The sequence below is a fragment of the Ovis canadensis genome, chromosome 2 (assembly GCF_042477335.2).
Source record: "Ovis canadensis isolate MfBH-ARS-UI-01 breed Bighorn chromosome 2, ARS-UI_OviCan_v2, whole genome shotgun sequence".
NCBI lineage: Eukaryota > Metazoa > Chordata > Mammalia > Artiodactyla > Bovidae > Ovis > Ovis canadensis.
In genome coordinates, this window is record NC_091246.1 from 180985819 (window position 1) to 181009189 (window position 23371).

General features: G+C 38.1%; 1 protein-coding gene across 2 annotated transcripts in view; it reads right to left on the minus strand.

The window, feature by feature from the left end:
- Positions 1–441: 441 nt before the first annotated feature.
- Positions 442–23371, minus strand: part of RAB3GAP1 (RAB3 GTPase activating protein catalytic subunit 1) — a 122884-nt gene continuing 99954 nt past the window's right edge. For both annotated transcript variants that reach the window (XM_069577717.1, XM_069577716.1), the window contains 7 exons: positions 20527–20664; positions 16839–17066; positions 7683–7779; positions 7482–7585; positions 7255–7370; positions 5691–5793; positions 442–2401 (listed from right to left, as the gene is read on the minus strand). In XM_069577717.1, coding sequence (XP_069433818.1) covers positions 2165–2401; positions 5691–5793; positions 7255–7370; positions 7482–7585; positions 7683–7779; positions 16839–17066; positions 20527–20664 — 1023 coding nt within the window. In that variant the 3' untranslated portion in view covers positions 442–2164. The remainder of the gene's footprint in view (positions 2402–5690; positions 5794–7254; positions 7371–7481; positions 7586–7682; positions 7780–16838; positions 17067–20526; positions 20665–23371) is intronic.

The window sequence follows — 23371 nt, forward strand, 5'->3', positions numbered from 1 at the left end:
AAACTCCTTATATCCACTATTACTGCATGTATTAGTCTCCATTAACAACAAATGAATGAATTACTATGACAAACCCCTAGACCTCACTTCATACCACTGAGTTGACTGCACTCTCCATTTTTGGCAATGTAACCACAGCCTTCCCTACCTGACAGGAAGGTCACTGATAGGGCAGGAGTATGTTTGGTTTCTGTTTTATCTTCATTGCTTAGCACAGTACCTGATATGAAGTAGGTACTTTAAAATGTTTTAAAATAAACAAACATATAAATACAATAAAAGTAAAATGGAAAAACTGCCATTAAAAAAAGGCACAATGTGTTCTTGAGATCTTCGCCAAGACTCAGCAGGCTGCAATTATTTAGGAAAAATCTGAAACTAGCATAAAACTAAGTTAGAACAAAATGGCAAATGGAGGGGTGAAAAGAAGAGAAAATTAGCCAGAGAACAACACCTTCCCTTTTATTAGATTCATGAAGCCTTTTTGAAGTTCAACCACTTTGAAAAATGTTTTCTTTGTTAACTTTCTCATTATAAAGCAGACAAACTCTGTCCTTGAAAGACAAGCTTTCCATTAATACTTGGTACTGCGCTCAGTCTTCAGGCCTGTAGTATGCAGTTTACCCAGAAGCAAAGTCCAGCATCTCAGAGTAAAGTGCTGTGAAGGTAATCACTCAGGGCCTCCCACATCTCATACATACATATATATATATATATGCTTATATATACATATATGTATACACATTTACATTTGTTTTTACAAAAATAATGTAACAAGGCTTACAGAGTTGTATTAATTCTTTTAAGTTACATAGCCAAGATCTATGCTTCAGTATAATCATTTTTAACTTTGGAGTAAGGTGGGAATTTTAGGCCTAAAAATAGATTTAAGATTACTGAACAGAGGCCATTTTAGCAACACAGACTTGAGAAATCTTGATCATCACGTAACTAGAAATATGTTGCTGTTATCCTTACACTGGTTGCCACACATCCCCCATCAATTATCTTCAAGTAAAATACAAAAGCAAAATAATTCACTGAAGTTATCTTCTATTCATTATATTAGCACATATGCCAAATTATACTAACTGCACGATAATCTCTATATACAGAGGCTATATTTTTAGCATGTGCTCATTTCTACTTCATTAAATACAGTATCCATCCAGTAACTACAAAAAAAGGAATGCATGCTGTACAGCAAGAAAGAGAACAACCACCTGCATTGGTGGCATCTTACAGGGCTTGCTGTCATTGTTTAGTCGCTAAGTTATGTCCAACTCTTTTGCAACCCCAAGGACTGCAGCCCACCAAGCAAGAATATTTGAGTAGGTTGCCATTTCCTTCTCCAGGGGACCTTCCTGACTCAGGGACTGAACCCGCGTGTCCTGCCTTGGCAAGCAGATTCTTTACCACTGAGCCACCACGGAAGTCCACTGAAGGCAAAACAAGTCAGAGAAACAAACCTTACAAGAGATATATAAAACTAATTTGCAGTGACATTTAATATATATACATATTTTTTTAATCAGAAGGAATACATTTAAGTCACAGTTACATGGAAAAACACAGACTAGGTGAAATTTCAGGCTTTCTCCTAGATTATTCAAAATGCTCATCAAAAGTTAATTAGTGCAATAAAGATTGCCACCAAGTGACTGAATAAACAGAATGTCATTTAGGATTCTAAAAACACAGATTCTGGGAGTAGAAGCTACTACCAAAATATCTGGAAATCTGAGTTAACAGATACTCTACTCCACTTTGCAAACTTGATACTAATAAACATAAGTGGTCATACAGACTATGAATGCAGGGCAACAGCCTATGGGATAGTCACAGAGAAGAAATGAATGCAATCTTGAGGGAGTGAGTACAGAGAACTGCTGCTGTTTTTTTAGTCTCCTCCCTGCCCCCCCACCCTCCTCAACAAGGGCAATCTCTTTGGAGCAGAAATCTTTCAAGAGCTGAAGCCCATTCCTCTGCCCCCACCAAGATCCTATGGAGCCCATCAGAAAGTCTCTCAGATGCTGGTATGACTTGATCACTGAACAGGACAGGTCCTCTTGACAGCCTCTCAGGTTCTGACTGATACAGCTTCCTTCCCACAGAAGGGGTCAGCACTGTCTCCGAAGCCACAAGTGAAGGGACTCAAGAAGAGCTAGAAGAAGGAGGTATCTGATGAAAAGGCACCTGCAAGTCTGAAATCCTCTTTGGTGAGAACACTGTACATGCGCTGAGGCAGAGCCCGGGAGTAGGGAGCAGGGCGGGGCACGGCTGTGCGCAAAATGAGTTCCCGGCCCGCGGGGGGAGGGAAGTCTGCCGCCAAGTTCTGCCTCTTCTCTTCTGGGGGGCCCATCCTCTTCAGTTCCTCCTCCGCTGGAGTCATGGTTGCAGCCTTGAAGAGAATCACATGCTAAATTCAAGAGCGAGTTGAACGCGAAACTTAGATCATTTTGAAGGACAGATGAATAAGCATGATAAATACGAAAAAATGTTCTACATTACTCAGTAATGCAATTGATTATGTTATGATTGCTCAAAAATCACAACACAGAAAATGCAAGAAGCTTGAAACACTACGTGAGCAGCCAGAAATTACAAATAAATTGGTGACAGAGACAGAAGAGGACACTGACAGCCAAGCAATCTGCTGTGGAAAGTGAGGCCACATTCAGACATCTGCTGAAGGGGGGACGGAGCTGTTCTGGTTTCTACAGAAATCTTCTAGCAACGACCAAAGTCCAAGTCTGCTGTCCTCAGTCCAGTAAGGAGCTGCTGCTCTCCAGAGTCTGGAAAGATGATACTTATCGATTCTTTCAATTCTTTTCACTTGTCAAATTAAACCTGGGAACACTGATTTGTTTGCTGGATGATTAATGTGATGCAGAAGTGACAGAGACCCATGAAATGTAGCAGCGGCCACGAAAGAGAAGTTCTCAACAGTAAAGGCATCTGGTTTTTCATTAAAACTGCATAAAATATATATGCAACTAGAGCTTTTATTTTAACTCTGATCACTATATTTCTTTCACGATACCATTAATTTTGGGAAAAAAGTTGTTTTGGCAATGGAAATATGAAATGTAATGTTAAACACCAGCAAGAAAGGTAGGCCAAACCCAGACTGTTAAACAGGAGGTTGGTTAGTCTTAATGACCTTATGAAGTTAGAGAAATGGGAAGGAACAAGAAACTGCAAGGGACAAAGGCTATTTTGTTACCTCATCAGAAGATTCAGTCAGCTTGAAGAAGGGTGAGAAAAGAAACAGTGATGAAAGGGAAACAAGCAAGATGGTTTAAAAAGAGCTAGACAAGAGATTTCAAGATTATTTCAGAGACAGCATGCATTACATTAAGGAACATGATCCTATCAAAAAGAATATCAAGACAAAAAACACCACATACAACACACCTAGCCATCCAGCTGAGCAGACAAATTCCACTACTCATGCATCTGATGGCTCAACAGGCAATGTACAGAATGTCACTTAATGAGGAAATGTTCAGCAAAAACCTAGCTCTTTCACTAAAGATTAAAAATACTAAAAAAAAGTACTCATGGCTTGAAAAATAGATAACCCAATGAATTTAAGACTAGATGTCTGACTTAATTTAGCATGACCAAAGCAAAATCCAATCAGTGATTTGTTTGCAGTATTCTATTTAAATATGGATGTAACAATGATAAATGCAATCATGATGAAAGTTTATTAAAATTTAATATTAAGGAAAAGTTTGAAATATGTAAAATTATGGTATAAAAATTTTCAGTAAAATTTTTTAACTTTAAAAATGTTAAAAATCTTGATTTAATAGAATTGATATAAAGTATCAGTTAATTATGAAAAATTACATGAGTAAACCTGAATGGTTTCTATTAATTACCCAGATATTTAAGAGCTGAGTTTAAAAACAGACCAACCAGGTGCTTGTTATATGGATTACAGACTGCTGAATCTGTAAAAACATTCACTACAAGGTTTGAAAGCTTGAAATATTTGAAAATTACACAATGTGGAATAAATGTACAATTTCAGTATCCATTAAAGGAGATTACAATGAGCCCAGTGAAAAGATGATATAGTCCTATATTTACCCATGAGAAAGATAATCACATTAGGTGGAAAATAAGAACAAATAATATAATCCTATATTGTAAAATTTACATATATTTGAATCTACCAGATGTTAAATGTTGACAGTGATCATCAGCGGGTAGTGAGATTAATGTGATTAATTTTTTTAGGGTCATTAATTTTTCTTTTTAATTCTCTGTATTATCCAAATTTTTACAACAGTAAGAACTTGCTTACAATCTTGGGGGAAAAGATTGTCTCCACATTGGGGAAGGTAATTTTGCTTAACTATTTACAACAATGAGAGTGTTCTACTCTTAGCATTAAAAATCTCTTTAGATTTTTACATCTTCTTAACAAACAAGTTTTAAACATTAAGAAAAGAATCTCTGCAGTATGAGGAAAATTCATATTAGTGTTAACAAGGAAATACGTTTGTAAGGTTCTGGCTAGTAAACTGGCAAAGATATTACAGGATGTGAAACAAACCTGATTCTTGTTTCATACCAGAGTCAGAAACATAATAAGTTGAATTAAGTATCTATTGTTTTCTAGAACTTTATAAGGAAATAAAATACTTGGTTTTTAACTTGAAATCCTTAAATTTAGTTTGCCATCCCATAAATAATCTCAGGTTTCAGTTCTTGCTAAAAATTCAGATGAACATATCTGGTTATGATTTTGAATATAGTAACTAGATACACTGCAAACTGACTCAAAGGAGGTTATGAAGTTTCTTTTTCATGGATAAACCCATGAAAATCCTTTTCCTTATTTGACTGTGAAAATTAAACTTCCAAAACTGGGCCATTCTAAGCGTCATCACAGTACTGCATAAGGGGCACCCTGTATTTACTATGCTTCAAAATACTTTTATCAGAATCTTTAAGAAGTCCTAATGTGAGACTCATGTGTAAAAAGCCAGCACCTCTGAATCAGTAAACAACCAGTAAACATTTATACAGAAAGAGTCAACATAGAGTATAATATCAACCTCGTAAAAAATTCAAATCTTAATAGTTTAGAATGTCAGAAGGTACTATATAATTTTTAAACATCTCCTTTCATCAATAAAGGTAATGACAGAAAAGTTTTCAAATTGGGCTTTTTTTTCTATGCTGAAGCCTGTTTCCACTGTCCTAAAAATCTTTCCGAGGAAAACTTTGAAGTTAGATCTTTTCACCGTTATAAAAATAGTTACGATTTGCAATTTCACAAGCTAAGTTGTGAATCCACTTGCAGTACATGGAGTTTAAAACTGGTAAAATTAAACTCTATTCTAATTTGACAGTGGTAAACATTTTTTCCACACCACTGCACTGGTCATTGCTAACCAAGTCTCTTATCAGATTCTTTAACAAGGAATTTCAGACCATTCTAACTTCTGAAATTTAGGTACAAATTTCAGAAATAAACTTATCATTTTATTTAAATGTGTAAAAGAGCAGATGGATTTCAAAGACAAAGAAGTCACTGTTGAGAAAGTCATTATTTCTTCAATGTTCGAATCCAGTGCTTTTAGCAGCTTCATCTGTGGGAATCAAAACAGTACCTTACTGAGCAGAGGCCTGGAGAGAGCATGACACAGTCAAGAAGGAATCTCACATACCCTCTGAGCATTCACAAACAGCTTGTGAATGATCCTGCCAGCGTGTCCTCTGCCTGCACCGACGACTAACACCTCGGGTTGCTCCAGAAGGCAACTCACAAACCTGGGAGAAAGAGGGAATGAACGGATGGAAAAGGAGCTGCTCAGTTCACACTGAGTCAGTCCTCCCTGATTAATTTTGGGGACAAACCCTCAAAATCATATTGGTGAAAATCATATCAAGGCTGGAGTGAAAATTTAACAGGATAGATCAACATTTGGAATTAAAATCAACTCAAATGACAACCTTCATGCCTTTCAACTCTTTTTATAAATTTTTTCAAAAAGCCCATCTCTGTCAAAGTGTAAGATGAAATAGTCTATTTCTTTTAGACTACAAGCTTAGACAATGTTATACTAAGGAAGATTTTTTAAAATGTTTTAACAACAAAAACCACATTTAATTTAGACAGCAAAGCAATGATCCTTGTGTTTCATTTTTGTTCTTTTAAGAGGTGTGTGTGTGTGCATGCGCGGGCACACATGCACTTAAAATATGTTTTGCTGGGCACAGTCTCAGCTGTAAACTGTGCCATTATGTGCTGGAAGCATTCATCGTTCAAGTGTACCACAGACAACGTATGGTGGAACTAAGAGAGTCGAGGACACAGAGCCACCAAGCTCACACCACCTGCTCACTAACTCGAACTGCTATTTTAGAAACTTCCTTTGATTAGAGTGTATTCTCCTCATTTAAAAGGAAGGAATATTCAAGAGCAAAGAAGGCTGGGAGAAAACTTCACTCAACAAAAGACATAATATTCAAACAAGAACTTGTTAAAGGCTGTAGCAAATGCCTTGTCATATAATATTAATTATTTAACATCAATAACGCTATTTCTCTTGGAAAGGCTGATAAAAATTTTAGTTATAACAAATTCAACCCATTGAAGTAGCTAATCTGGAAACACTTTCTCATCTATTAAAACAATATCATCCTTTAAAGTATCTCGGGCAAAAATGGACAGGGGTGTGTGCTGACAGCCCCCCTTTGAAATGGTCCAAATCTCAGAAGGAGGAAAAGACTGACCCAGTCATTTGCCTCATCCTGGAAAGGCCATCTGCTCACTCTTTCAAAACATATTCACAAGGGACAGAGATATGCACATTTGCTATCACAACTCTTGTTTAGAACTGTTAAGTACGAATGTTGAGCAGAAATAGTTTCAGGACACGTCTGCCTATAGTTAAGAACAGTGAGAGTGGGAAGCAATGTTTCCAGTAACAAGAGTGAATATGAACAGCCAGTTCCTCCAGAGGCAACTGCTCCAAGAGCAAACAAGGACATTCCTAGAAGACTTGGAAGACTTCATTCTTAAAGTGGGAGGAACAGAAACAAGTGACAAGTACTCACAAATACAAGAGAGGTCAATCCTATAATAAACAAATATTTCTCTGTCTCTAACTAACGCGTGTTACAAATAATATGGGAGCACTACAAAGGAATCTCAACACTCTATGAAAATTTTCTAAAGAGTGGCTTTTCCTACAGGAGACAAAGATGAGTTAGTCAGATAGCTATTACCTTTCAAGATCTTCCTTTTCCTCTTCTTGTTCACATTTCTCAGTTCCAAACTTGGCTTTCAGTGAGCGGGCTCTGGCAATTATAGCTTCTACATTAGTAATTTGATGGATGATTTCCTAATAGTGCAAAAGGGGAGAAGCATACATTGGAAAAAGGCAAAAGAAAGCAAAGCATTTTTTAAAAAATTACTGCCAACTGGGAAGAACATTTGACAAGATCAGACTTACTTCCAATTTCTTGTCTTCTGGATTGGGGAAGTGCAAAACTTTACTGGAATGGGATATTATCTGCTTTATAATCTTCTTCACTGAAGAAATGTTTTCTAGACTTTCTGTTTTTAAAAAGATCAAAGCCATCATTAGAAAAGTTAGGCAAAGTCTACCTTCATTTTGGAAATGAACTAATGACTAATCAAATAAGACATTTACCTTCTTCCTTTACCTTGAGTACAGCTGCATGGATTACACAGGGTAACAGGTGCCGAGCAAGGTCTGCCGGCTTCTGGACTGCCAGATAGTGCAGTACCTGAAGGAGACACAAAGTTAGATAAATGACCAAGACAGCTGCCAAAGAAGAAAGCAGCCACTTACAGAAGATCTCTCTCCCCTGAATTCACACCTGTAACAAGAGTAGAGAAGAGCTCTCTTCTCTTAGTACCTATCCTACTCCTTCAGGTAAGTAGCTGCTACTCCCAAAGGTAAGAATAATGTTACTGGAAAGAGCTAAGAACTTCAGTCCTTAATAATGGTGGATACTCTCATAATGTTTTTTTCTTGATACAGAGAACACTAAAACCAACTGCAAATTATACCACCTTGAGATAACAACTGTTACTGGTGGAGCATTTTCACTGCAGGATTTTTCAAGACTCTGAATATATACATCATATATTTGCATGTGTATTAAGTCGTTTCAGTCACGTCTGACTCTGTGTGACCCTATGGACTGTACCCCAGCAGGCTCCTCTGTCCATGGGATTCTCCAGGCAAGAATACTGGAGAGGGTTTCCATGCCCTCCTCCAGCGGATCTTCCCAACCCAGGGATTGAACCTGTGTCTCTTATGTCTCCTGCATCAGCAGGGTTGTTTTTTTTTTTAACCACTAGTGTCACCTAAGTGAACTAACATCAGGTATGTAAAAGACTGTTTTGTAACCTGCTTTCCTCACTTAGGATTTCTAAACATTGCTAGCAATGTTCCTCTAAACTTTTTGTTTTGTTTTATGGTTTTCTTCAAAATGTTATTATTTTTCTGATTCCCACCTTTAAGCTCTTTACTCAACAGCAGTAAAGACAAAAGAAGTATAGTATCATTGTGGCTGAAAAATGCTCACAGATCTCAAAGTAAACAATCGAAGTATAACACAGTTCTCTAGAAATCCTACATCCTAAGGAACAACACAGTTTTGTGTTTATCTCCTCAGGCTTATTTCTATGCCTATTTAAACACAAAGATACACATGTGTATGCAATTTCTTAACAAAAGCTCATAATACACACAATTTCAAAATTTGCTTTGGTCATTTAATGATTTATGATTTAGAATTATTTGTCTTGGGACCTCCCTGGTGGTTCAGTGGTTAGGAATCCATCTGCCATTGCAGGGCAAACAGGTTCTATCTCTGGTCCAGGAAGATCTCACATGACACAGAGCAACTAAGCCCATGCTCCACAACTACTGAAGCCTTCATGCCTAGAGCCTGTGCTCCGCAAAAAGAGAAGGAATCACAAAGAGAAGCCCGCACACAACTGGAGAGTAGCCCTCGCACTCCGTAACTAGAGAAAGCCCACTGAATCAAGAAGACTGAGCACAGACATAAATAAATAAATAAAATTTTGAAAGAATTATTTGCCTAGAAGGGTTTCATGTTTTGAAATATTTTTAAAATTAAAAAAATGTTTTTAAAATATACATAGCAGGTGGTAACGATAACCCTGTATGCAAAACAGCAAAAGAGACACAGATGTATAGAACAGTCTTTAGGACTCTGTGGACAGAGAGGGAGAGGGTGGGATGATTTGGGAGAATCGCACTGAAACATGTATAATATCATACATGAAACGAATTGCCAATCCAGGTTCAATGCAGAATACAGGATACTTGGGGCTGGTGCACTGGGATGACCCAGAGGGATGGTGCAGGGAGGGAGGCGGGAGGGGGGTTCAGGATGGGCAACACGTGTACACCCATGGTGGATTCATGTTGATGTATGGCAAAACCAATACAATATTGCAAAGTAATTAGCCTCCAATTAAAATAAATAAATTTAAATTAAAAAAATACACATAGCAGAGTAGTTTATATACAGAAAACACAAACACTTGTTTACACACCAATCAGCTTAAGAAACAGCAGACACCAGGACTTTCCAAGTCCTTGTGCTTGCCTTGATCAAGACTCCCTCGCTCATGCACTCCACCCCTCAAGTAACTACTAATCACTCCTTTTTCTTCATAGCTGTCTCACATATGTACATAGCCCTAAACAATGTGTTGTTTAGTTTTGCTTGGTTTTAATCTTCGTATAAATGGACTCTTTCTAGTTATGCCACTCAGTGACCTGGTTTTCATTCAGCATTGTTTCTGAGATGCATAGATATTAATACATGCTATATATAACTTGCTATATTAAAATGCACCCCTCCATTTTTTGCTATTAAAATAATGTCTCTCTCACATTATTTCATAAGTTTGTGGCATACATGTAGAGGAATTTCTTCAGGGTATCTATCTAAAAACAAACAATGCCAAATTATTATTGTTCAAAAACTGAAATCATATTCCAAATTATTTTACTAAGTATTTGAACAGATTTTTCATTCTTATATAGAGTAATAAGCGTTCCCACTATTGAAATCCTTGTTAACACTATTACAAATGTTGTTTTCCTTAACTTCCAGAAAAACAAATTTCCAAGAATAAAAAATATTTGTACATCCTTTGTCTGCACTCATTTCCTTTTACCTTATGTCTTTTTTTTAATCACATGCAACTCTCCTCCTCTGTAGGTCCATACAATATATACATATAAACATTGTTTTTCTAAATAATTTGAGATCAAGTTCCATACAGGATATCCCTCTATCTCCAAATATCTGTATTTCCTAAAATTAAGAATGTAATTAACACTGATCAAATACTTTAAATCTAACCCATTATCCTTAATTTTACTGCAGCAATCAGAGTATTGGTGTTATTTCCATTATGAAACCCACTGGTGTTTTCTTTGCGGCCTAACATACTATCTGTTTTCGTGAATGTTCCATGTGCATTTGAAAAGGAAGTACTGTTTTTATTTTCAAGGTATGGCATTTGCAATGTATCTAAAAGATCAGCCTTATTGATTATCTTGTTTAGTTTTGTCTACTTGACTGTCTTGTACATTGGGAGTGTGTTAAAAGTCCTCTGCTATTAGTGTGTTTTTATCTATTTCTCCTTGCATCTCCCATGATCTCTCTTTTATACAAATGATTACATTAGCCAGTGCATAAACATTGACAACTGTATATTCTCATTGTGAAATATCACTTTTAGACTGTAAAGCATCCTTATGTATCTCTTGTAATGCTTTTCTGCTTTGATTCTGTTTTATTTGGCATCCGGATGATAACCCCTGCGTTCTTAATGTTTTCTGGTAAATCTCTGTCCATTGTTTATTTTGTAGTCTTTTTGAGTCACAGAATACCTTGTTTACAGCACAGATATGGGTATTATAAGACAATCTTACATTGCAATTACTCTGTATGCAGTATGATCTTTATAATGTGTGTTACTCTATCTGGTGTGTGTTCTTTGCTTGTGAATAATTTTTCCATTATACTTAGGAAGGTTCATATTTTCATTCTTGTGATATTACCTTTTCTGCTGCCCTTAATTCCTTTATATCTTTATTTTATGAACTTTGTATCTTTATATCTTTCCTTTATAAAATTATGGTCTGATAATTCCAAATAGTATCCTTTGAATACTACCTATTATCTATGTAACAGTCAATGATTGCATTCTACTTTCCTCTTTCTCTTTTTCGATCCCAACTTTTTTAGATGCATTCTATTTTGTCCTAATATACAATTTTTACATATTCTTCTTCTACCCATGACCCCATCTAGTTTTAGTTTTACCTCTAAAATTAAAGAAATGAAATGCTCACCGTTAGCCCTTTGCCAGTTTCCCTAGTCATCCTCTTGGTTAAATTTATTCTTCTCTACTATGCTGTTCAATAAGGCAGCCACCTGCTACAGAGAGCCATTTAAAAATTCAGTTCCTATGCTACTAGTCTCATTTCAAGAGCTCATTAAAGCCATGTGTAGCCATGGGCTACAATTTGCACAGCAAACCTATGACCATTCTGAACACTGCAGAAAGTTCTACTGGACAGGGCAGCTGTAGCGGATTTCTCAGGAAGGGCCTATCTATACAGTTATAGGTACAAAAACATGGAGAAAACATTTTTTTATAGCCTTGATTACTTGGACATCTTGGTGGAATGTAAAATATTTAATTTGTATTTTTTGCTTATATTTCTTGAAAACTCTGCCCAACATTGCTGTGCTACTGAAAAATCTGACAACTGTCCAACTCTCTTGCCCCTGTAAATTATTTTCATGTTTTGCTGCAAGGTCTGAGAATTTTTTTTTAAATATTTAAGGTCTAGTAGTACTACAGTGATAAAATTTGGAGTTCACTAAACCTAATCAATTTTCCCCTGCACCCAATAAGCATTTTTAATAAGTAAATTCAGATTTTATTTCATTTTCAGAAAGTTTTTTTAGATTACGATTTTAAGTGTTTAGTTCTGTTCAGGTGTTCTGATTTTTCTGCTTCAAGAACTCTGATAAAAATGAGTGTTATTTCTACATTTCCTATCTTTCAGTTTTACTACTTTCTCTCTAATCCCTTTTACTCCTTTATCTCATTTTTTTTCTCTTGATTATTTTAATGCTCTTCCTCAATGCCTTTTATTAAATATAAATATGAACCTATTCTTCTGTGGGTACTATGTAGTCTTTATTTTTGATATGGTTTTTTTTTCCTTCTACTTCTATCCTAAGTTAAATTAGCAGTATTTTCATTTCTTTGTGGGGTTTTTGGATTCATGTGGCTCTTGTATTTAGTATTTCTGATTAAACGTGATTTTTCACACCCTGCCATGCTTATATGAGAATACCTGATTCAGCTCAGGCGCGAGAGGGCCTAGAGGAGCCATCCCACATTGAAGGCCAGGAAGGGTGGCGGTGAGGAAATACCCCTCATCAAAGGTAAGGAGCAGCAGCTACGCTTTGCTGGAGCAGCCATGAAGAGATACCCCACGCCCAAGGTAAGAGAAACCCAAGTAAGATGGTAGGTGTTGCAAGAGGGCATCAGAGGGCAGACACACTGAAACCATACTTACAGAAAACTAGCCAATCTAATCACACTAGGACCACAGCCTTGTCTAACTCAACGAAACTAAGCCATGCTCACGGGGCAACCCAAGATGGGCGGGTCATGGTGGAGAGGTCTGACAGAATGTGGTCCACTGGAGAAGGGAATGGCAAACCACTTCAGTATTCTTGCCTAGAGAACCCCATGAACAGTATGAAAAGGCAAAATGATAGGATACCAAAAGAGGAACTCCCCAGGTCAGTAGGTGCCCAATATGCTACCGGAGATCAGTGGAGAAATAACTCCAGAGAGAATGAAGGGATGGAGCCAAAACAAAAACAATACCCAGCTGTGGACGTGACTGATGATAGAAGCAAGGTCTGATGCTGAAAAAAGCAATATTGCATAGGAACCTGAAGTGTCAGGACCATGAATTAAGGCAAATTGGAAGTGGTCAAACAAGAGATGGCAAGAGTGAATGTCAACATTCTAGGAATCAGCAAACTAAAATGGACTGGAATGGGTGAATTTAACTCAGATGACCATTATATCTATTACTGTGAGCAAGAATCCCTCAGAAGAAATGGAGTAGCCATCATGGTCAACAAAAGAGTCCGAAATGCAGTACTTGGATGCAATCTCAAAAACAACAGAATGATCTCTGTTCGTCTCCAAGGCAAACCATTCAATATCACAGTAATCCAAGTCTATGCCCCAACCAGTAACACTGAAGAAACTGAAGTTGAATGATTCTATGAAGACCTACAAGATCTTTTAGAACTAACACCCCAAAAAGATGTTCTTTTCATTATAGGGGACTGGAAAGCAAAAGTAGGAAGTAAAGAAACACCTGGAGTAACAGGAAAATTTGGCCTTGGAATGCGGAATGAAGCAGGGCAAAGACTAATAGAGTTTTGCCAAGAAAATGCACTGGTCATAGCAAACACCCTCTTCCAACAACACAAGAGAAGACTCTACACATGGACATCATCAGACGGTCAAACTGAAATAAGATTGATTATAATCTTTGCAGCCAAAGATGGAGAAGCTCTATACAGTCAACAAAAACAAGACCAGGAGCTGACTGTGGCTCAGATCGTGAACTTCTTATTACCAAATTCAGACTTAAATTGAAGAAAGTAGGGAAAACAGCTAGACCATTCAGGTATGACCTAAATCAAATCCCTTATGATTATACAGTGGAAGTGAAAAATAGATTTAAGGGACTAGATCTGAGAGATAGAGTGCCTGATGAACTATGGAATGAGGTTTGTGACACTGTACAGGAGACAGAGATCATGACCATCCCCATGGAAAAGAAATGCAAAAAAGGAAAATGGCTGTCTGGGGAGGCCTTACAAATAGCTGTGAAAAGAAGAGAAGCGATAAGCAAAGGAGAAAAGGAAAGATATAAGCATCTGAATGCAGAGTTCCAAAGAAGAGCAACAAGAGATGAGAAAGCCTTCTTCAGTGATCAATGCAAAGAAATAAGAGGAAAACAACAGAATGGGAAAGACTAGAGATCTCTTCAAGAAAATTAGCGATATCAAGGGAACATTTCATGCAAAGATGGGCTCAATAAAGGACAGAAATGGTAGGGACCTAACAGAACCAGAAGATATTAAGAAGAGGTGGAAAGAATACACAGAAGAACTGCACAGAAAAGATCTTCACGACCCAGATAATCATGATGGTGTGATCACTCACCTAGAGCCAGACATCCTGGAATGTGAAGTCAAGTGCGCCTTGGAAAGCATCATTACAAACAAAGCTAGTGGAGGTGATGGAATTCCAGTTGAGCTATTTCAAATCCTGAAAGATGATGCTGTCAAAGTGCTGCACTCAATATGCCAGCAAATTTGGAAAACTCAGCAGTGGCCACAGGACTGGAAAAGGTCAGTTTTCATTCCAATCCCAAAGAAAGGCAATGCCAAAGAATGCTCAAACTACCACACAATTGCACTCATCTCACATGCTAGTAAAGTAACGCTCAAAATTCTCCAAGCCAGGCTTCAGCAATACATGAACCGTGAACTTCCTGATGTTCAAGCTGGTTTTAGAAAAGGCAGAGAAACCAGAGATCAAATTGCCAGCATCCGCTGGATCATGGAAAAAGCAAGAGAGTTCCAGAAAAACATCTATTTCTGCTTTCTTGACTATGCCAAAGCCTTTGACTGTGTGGATCACAATAAACTGGGGAAAATTCAGAAGAAGATGGGAATACCAGACCACTTGACCTGCCTCTTGAGAAATCTGTATGCAGGTCAGGAAGCAACAGTTAGAACTGGACATGGAACAACAGACTGGTTCCAAATAGGAAAAGGAGTATATCAAGGCTGTATATTGTCACCCTGCTTATTTAACTTATATGCAGAGTACATCATGAGAAACGCTGGACTGGAAGAAACACAAGCTGGAATCAAGATTGCCAGGAGAAATATCAATAACCTCAGATATGCAGATGACACCACCCTTATGGCAGAAAGTGAAGAGGAACTAAAAAGCCTGTTGATGAAAGTGAAAAAGTTGGCTTAAAGCTCAACATTCAGAAAACTAAGATCATGGCATCTAGTCCCATCACTTCATGGGAAATAGATGGGGAAACAGTGGAAACAGTGTCAGACTTTATTTTGGGGGGCTCCAAAATCACTGCAGATGGTGACTGTAGCCACGAAATTAACAGATGCTTACTCCTTGGAAGAAAAGTCATGACCGACCTAGCTAGCATATTCAAAAGCAGGGACATTACTTTGCTGACTAAGGTCTGTCCAGTCAAGGCTATGGTTTTTCCAGTGGTCATGTATGGATGTGAGAGTTGGGCTGTGAAGAAGGCTGAGCGCCGAAGAATTGATGCTTTTGAACTGTGGTGTTGGAGAAGACTCTTAAGAGACCCTTGGACTGCAAGCAGATCCAACCAGTCCATTCTGAAGGAGATCAGTCCTGGGATTTCTTTGGAAGGAATAATGCTAAAGCTGAAACTCCAGTACTTAGGCCACCTCATGCGAAGAAGTGACTCACTGGAAAATACTTTGATGCTGGGAGGGATTGGGGGCAGGAGGAGAAGGGACGACAGAGGATGAGATGGCTGGATGGCATCACCTACTGGATGGACGTGAGTCTGACTGAACTCCGGGAGTTGGTGAACAGGGAGGCCTGGCGTGCTGCGATTCATGGGGTCGCAAAGAGTCGGACACGACTGAGCGACTGAACTGAACTGAATATGTTACAGTTTTCTTCTGCTTTGTGGTCAGTTTTCTGGGAAATATTCTCATTAGCTGAAATGATCCAGTTCACACTTGTTTACAGTGGTTTTATACAGATAAGGTTTGCTCTTTACTTCTCCTGGTCATGCCATAGTTTGAAAGTACCCTCTTCTGCACAGTTTCCTCAGTGGATGGTGGGAGATGAAGGAGGCTCTATATATTACTTCTTTTTCTAGAGAATCTTTAATTTTCCCCTTATTCCATTCTTTCCCATCATTGCTTTATCTCTAAGGGGTATGTCATTTCTGCCTACTTACCTGGTCCTTCCTAAGGCAGAGGAGAGTCTCTGATTGCCCACTTCCAGCCCTCCTTACTTCCCTATAGCCAGTGCTGTTAACTGTCCAGCCCTACCTGAATGCCCACTTCAGTTCTGCTTACTTCCCTATACCCAGTGCTGTTAACAGTCCAGCCCTACCTATGCTGAGTGAACAGTCTTTCTGGGGTGACTGTGCTACATCTAAGTCTTCTTTATCCCTTCTCACCTCTTCTTAAGACTCTCTATCCATACTATCTAGACCCAAAGTAGTCTACTAAATGATTATACCATAATTTATTAACGCTCTATTTTTCCAAACTTTGGTTGTATCTATTTTTTCACTAAAAAACTTCTTGAACATCACTGTTACATGTTGATCTTTATATATTTTTCTCATTACTTCCTTAATACATTTTTTTTGGTAGTAGAATTGCTAGGTCAGGGGACATGATCATTTTTAAGGCTTTTGACATATGCTGATGGTCCAAGAATGAGCATTTTACGTAAAATATACAGGTCTTATTCTTTGGCCTATTTGTAACCAGTTCTAAAACCTTAAATGTGAATATTAGATATATAAAAGGCTCATAACATTTCAAAGCTTTGTTTCTCAAGTATGTTCAAAGCTCTTGTATCTTGTCATAGTTTTTAAAATACTAGAATAATAATTAGCAGTCACATTAGATACCCAAACCTCAGTTACCTTTTCTGCTTCCCGTGTGTCATCAAAGAGTCTCCTCTGCCTTCTAGCAGGAATTGGCTTAGCTGTTTCCCAGGCCTCTACCCACATATTGCTTGGAATCTTCATTCGGGCACTCAATTCTCCTTTCAGAACCATGTTGCCCTTTTCATCAACCACTTCCTCTTCAATGTAATCCCGAGGTGAGTACCACCTCACAAAATCTTCCAGAAAACAACCTGGATTAGCTGCCTAAAGTAGACAAAAAATTCAGCAGAATCAAAAATCAACAGTTACTGATTAACCTGTTTTCAAAATCGTACTTTCATTTTCATAAAAAGATTAATCTTCACAAAATCTAGTATGTGACTTGAGTTTGGATATCACCATTAAATCACATCAGATATTAAAGCACCAAAGCATTTTGTTTTTCCTGCCTCCATTTTATAGAAAAAGAAAACATTTTCATTTGATGAATTTGGAAATAAAAATCTGATGTAAAGTGAAAATAAATCTCAGACTGTAAGTTATATAAGTTAGTTTAAAATTATAGTGTAATAACTACTCAATACTTAGAAAAGCATCAATAAGCTCAAGTCAAGTAAATTAAATAATACACAACATGATCAGAATAATAACTCAATGATGGAAAAGTTTTCCTTTTTTTCCCTCAATAAGTCAATACTGGTACCACAATAAACATCAGCTAACCTCGAAAATGTTCTATTCAGCCATCAAGTTCTTGTGCCTTATATAACAAATTACCATCACATAAACTGCTTTTGTGCTCTTAAGGAATTGGAATTCAAGTTACTGTTTTTCAGGCTTCTGAAACCAAACTAATTAAAGCTTTATTTAGCGGATAACTCTATAGAATTAACAATGATGCATGCCCAAAATTTTTTAAGTAACTCTACATCCAAGCCTGAAAAAAAGAGAGAGGTTTCACAATGTGAGTAATAAGACATGGAGGTCTTTTTACAAGTGCCCAGTGATGTACCGTTGTCGTCTAGTCATGTTCGACTCTTTGTGATCCCATGCACTGTGTAGCCCATTAGGCTCCTCTATCCATGGGATTTCCCAAGCAAGAATACTGGAGTGGGTTACCATTTCCTTCTCTAGGGTATCTTCCCCATGCAGGGACTGAACCCATGTCTCCTGCATTGCAGGCAGATTCTTTACCACTGAGCCTCAAGGGAAGCCCAATAATGTATTAGTAGAGTACTAAGGACGGGCATGAATGTCATTCCTTTAGTACTCCAAGGGTACACACATTAAATACATTCCTTTCTGGTTATAATTCTCTACCACAACATATTCATCCTGCTATGAATACTATATTCAATTGCCTGAAACAGCTACATAGGCATTACTAAAAAGTGCTAAGCAGAAAGTCATTTTCTTTCTTTTTATAATAACCTCAGACAAAAATGAAAACCAACATGATAGGAATGGTTAGTCTTAAATTTGAAGAACAAAAATGCCAGTTTCTCCTTATTGAGCTTACTGGCTATCAATATACTCATGCCCACAAATTTAGGAAGCCCTCAAAGGGTTGAGGAATCAGAGGAGGGTTCTTAACTGACAGTCAACCACATCAGCTTCTAAGAGCTATGGCATCATGGCAACAGAAAATGGCTGTGAAATGTAAAGGGTCAAGATTACTGCATGATTCAGAATTCATGTATAAGATTGGATATTAACCAGGCAGCACCACACCCACATGAATACATCTCAGGAAAATAGAGACACAGGCCTTGAGTGAAGAGAGTGAACCTAAAAAAAGAACTCAATACTGAACCCTTGTACTACAGAATGTATTAAAGGAAGACATTTCACACTAGAATTCTTCCGTCTGGCTGTCCTTATACCAGACAGTACACAGAGCCAGCAAGAGAGGCTCAACATTCACTTCAGCTACGGCTTATCTTCTTTCCACTCTTACAGGTTATCTACTCCAAGGGCATGCTCTAGAATAGGCCCTGTCCTTCTGGATTGTGCCGTGTAAGCGCCTCAGGTACATATCAGCACTTATCCAAAGCTCTGGGAATGTCCCATGACCCCAGTACATCCCTATAGAAAAAGGGAAAGGGAACCATACCTATTTTAGAGTGACTACGTGTTTCCTTAAATATGTTATCTGACTCCCACATAGGGGCAGGCAGATGTGTAAGTTGGTTATTTGACATACAATCTATTTTCTGGTTAAAACACTGTAAAAGACTTGTACATTACCCAGGCTAGTCCAAAAGAGTCTAATGAACCACAGTTTTATTGAAGCACAGTGTTAAAGGAATTATACAGCACCTTACCATGAGAGGCAAATATGTTTCTATGGGAAAAAGCATTTACAGTTCCAATTGGGAATGTCCTCCTGCACATGCTTCTACAGGACACTTTAGTAGGACAGGCACAGATGATTATGAAGGCAGATAACGGCTGGGTTAAAAAACAGCTGCGATGGAGCCAGTACTTCCTACTGTGCACAACCCTAAGCCAATTGCCTTCTCTACCTTTTTGACTTAACACAGGCCCTGACAGTCAACTGGCTTCTCTTTATCCACTGTACCAACCATCTCTTTTAAAACAACACATCTCTTTCTTGTCTCACAGCAAAATGCAAAGATTTTCTGTATCTTTCTAATCTCTAAGGAAAACTTGCAACGCTCAAGAGGTTTACTAAAGATTTCTTCTCTTAGGAATGATGGGGTAAACAAAAAAATGGAATAAAAAAGCTCCCTTTTACTGTCACTTAACTTTGTTAGCAGTCAAGATGCAAGTGGCATAGGTTTTCATGGAGTGTTTACATTCAAATACCAAACTTCGGCTGGCCTACATAGCACAAAAGCAGCACTAAGAAAGGCTGTGGAATGAAGAGATGGAGCCCACTGCAGGTATCAGTAGGTTAAGGAGGAAAGTCTGGGCATGAGACAGTTCAGAAAATCAGGAGCAGGAAAGGGAAGCCCTATGGCCCACTGAACTACCCACTGTTTTCTTTTTAATGTACGTGGAAGTACCTCTGCTTTCACGAGTAAGTAATTCAACAAGACTCTTTATCCTTGGGTTTAAGTGTCACCACTCTCTGATTCCTCTGTGTCCTAGATACAGGCCTATATCTAAGCCTAAAATATTCTTCTCCATGTAGCAAATGCCTTCGCACCCTAAAAGGTGACTTTTCTGAGAAACTTTCCATGATTCCCACTCAGCAGAGTCAGTCACCTTTTTGACCTTGATTTCCTAAGAGAACTCATCACTTAATGATTATTTACATATCCCTTCCCACAACCTCAACAGACTATAATTGAGGATAAACATTATACTTAATTACCTAATCACAGTGCCAGTCACAAAGTAGGCAGTCAAAGGTTTGTTGAATGAACCAGCCTATGTTAAATTCGAAGGGGTTCCTAAAAGCCTTGTATTAAATCGACTGACACAAAGGAAGAAGACAGCCCAATACACATAAAGAAATGATTCAGTTCTCAACTTTCAACTATTATTCAAAGATTGTTCTTTTCTTTTTTAAATTCAAGAAGCAAGCTTGACTGTGACCTTTAGGGGATGGAGGCAGGGTGTTGTAACTACTAATGAAATCAAAACATTTAATGAAAAAAAGACATTCAGGCCTTCACACCACTTTATAGAGTGACTTTCACAGCTTCATCCCAGAATAGCTCAAAACAGACTCCCGAGCTCTGACAGTGTGACCCACCTTAAAAGACTCCATATCCGAGAGCAGACATGCACTTTGCATGCGCGCTCGGAGGTGAGCCCCTTCTGCCGATGTACCCAATTTAGCTAGAACCTCCGACTGCTCTTCGAGCAGATCTTCTGTCATAGGTGCTGGTTCCTGCAGAGCACAAAAGGACAAAGCTCATGAATAGCTTTTTTTAGAGAAAGCAGAACTATAAAAATAGAACAAAGACAACAACTGTTTCAGCTCTAGCAGTCACAAGATATGTATTTAAAAGAATTCAAAGAAATTCTCAAGTTTTTTGGAACCTACACAAAAAAGTAACAGGTTAATAAGAATAAACATGACTTTCAGTGCTCCCCTCCCCAACAGATATCATCTTGTTTCCTCTTGAGAGGAACTGGACGCACTGAACATTTTCCTCTCTACTAATGGTATCTTCAGTTCAGTTCAGTTCAGTCGCTCAGTCGTGTCTGACTCTTTGCAACCCCATGAATCGCAGCACGCCAGGCCTCCCTGTCCATCACCAACTTTCGGAGTTCACTCAGACTCAGGTCCATCAAGTCAGTGATGATATCTTAGAGGAAATCAACCCTGAATATTCTTTGGAAGGACTGATGCTGATGCTCCAATAATTTGGTCACCTAATGTGAAGAGCTGACTCACTGGAAAAGACCCTGATGCTGGGAAAGACTGACAGCAGGAGGAGAAGAGGGTGATAGACAATGAGATGACTGGATGGCATCATTGACTCAATGGACATGAGTTTGAGCATACTCAAGAGATAGTGAAGGACAGGGAAGCCTGGCATGCTGCAGTTTATGGGGTTGCAAAGAGTCAGACATGACTGCGTGATTGAATAACAACGATAAAGAAATGAAGTCCTAAATATCTTTATGAATGTCATTATTACTTGCAACAAGGTTTTTATTGTAACTAGTGAAAGAAGAAAATTGATATATGTATGAAAATAAACGCAAATGAACTGAACACCAAGTAAAAGCCCCTAAATAACTATGTTTTATGTTGGAGGAGTTGCACTGAGTTTAGGTTCCAAACACATTGAAATTATCAGTTCCCACAAGAAGCTGGTTGTTTTTTATTTTGGGAATAAGAGACATTCTATATTTTAATGGCAACCCCAAATAAAACAGCAGCAAAGGCAACTCTAAAGGAAGAAATAACTGTAGAATCATTAAGAAAGTGACAGAAACATTTCAAAACTGCTCAAAGGGGTTGAGGAAAGTTCTCTAGGAACTGATTCCATTTGATTTTATATTTGAAATATGAAGAACTTAACAAGTCAGAGACTAACCAAACAAATCTTGCCTGCTTTGCTGTTAAAACCAGAAAGCCATGGGCTCTTTTATTCTTAGATAATAGGATAAGACACAGCAGAAGTAAGTGTCTTGTCAATAAATAGATTTCTTCTAGATTTCAGGAGCTTACTATAAAGCAAGTTTTTTCTCAGTCTCATACTACTGACATTTTAGACTGGATAATTCTCTGTTGTGGAGCCTCTTCTACGCACTGTAGGATGTTTAGCAGCATATCACTGCTCCTGCCTATTGCAATAGTACCTCTACCGCCTGTGTTACCACTCCACCTCATGACAATCCAGTGTTTCCAAACCTTGCCAAATACCCCTGGGAGGCCAAACACAGTTCCCAGTTGAGAACCTCTGCCACAGAGACAATTTTCACAGATTTCTTTCAGAAATAAAGTAGAAGAAAGGTAAAGGTACAGCATTCAAAACACAGCAACAAACAGAAGAAAGTAACTTTTTTTCTTCTGAAAGTAACTTTTTCCCTTCTTATCATCCTCATTTTTGAAACAACCCTACAGGGGCACTTTCAAACACTGTTGGAGAGAATATAAATCTTCCTGAACAACAATCTGGCCACCAATACATAGCAAGCATTTATGATCATGCCCTCTGACCCAATAATTCCACTTCTAGAAATATCACGGTAGCATCATTTATAACAGCATGAAAATTCAAAGAATCTGAATGTCCAATATAACAGGGAAATGGTTGGATACAGGAAAAAAGGGCAAGGAAGTACTTTAACAGTGATTACCTCTGGATTATGGAACTGTGAGTTTTTGTTTTGTTGTCTCTATAATGAACATATATCACTTTTAAGGTCATTGTTACCTGGGGGTGAGTAATAATTGGTAAGGCAGCATGACAGAGTGGTTAAGCGCTTGGTCTCTAGAAGCAACATGCCTGTATTTAAATCTCAGATCTGTTACCTTGAGCAATTACCCCAGTTTTATGTGATCCATTGCTGTAAAGAACAGATTTGAGCACAAACTCAATAAACATTCGCAATTATAGACAAAATACTTAGGTTGTATCATAAGCTTTTTACTTTACTTTCCCTATATCAAAACTCCTCAGTCAAATTCAAAAGTTATATGAATCTCCAATGAAGCAATATACTCAAGAGCAAACTCCCTCATTATTTCCATGAAAAGAAACTACTTTTCATTGTCCTTTTGCCTCCTCCTGAAGGAAAGGAAGCGACTGAAAGAAGGTACTGATTATCCTTCCCACCTGGGAACTCAGACAAAATGTAAGTGAAAAACATGATCAAGAGGAATACAAGTGGCAAGTAGCATGAAGACTATACTTCTTCCTTTTTTAAGACTTTTTTATTTCTGGCTGTGCTGGGTCTTTGTTGCTGTGTTACAGTGAGCGGTAGTTACTCTTAGCTGTGGTCCCCTGGCTTCTCATTGCAGCGGCCTCTCTTGTTGCAGAGCACAGGCCCTAGGCCCATGGGTTTCAGTACTTGCAGCTTGCAGCTCTAGAGCCAGGGCTCAGTACTAGTGGCCACATGGGCTTTGTTGCCACGCGGCA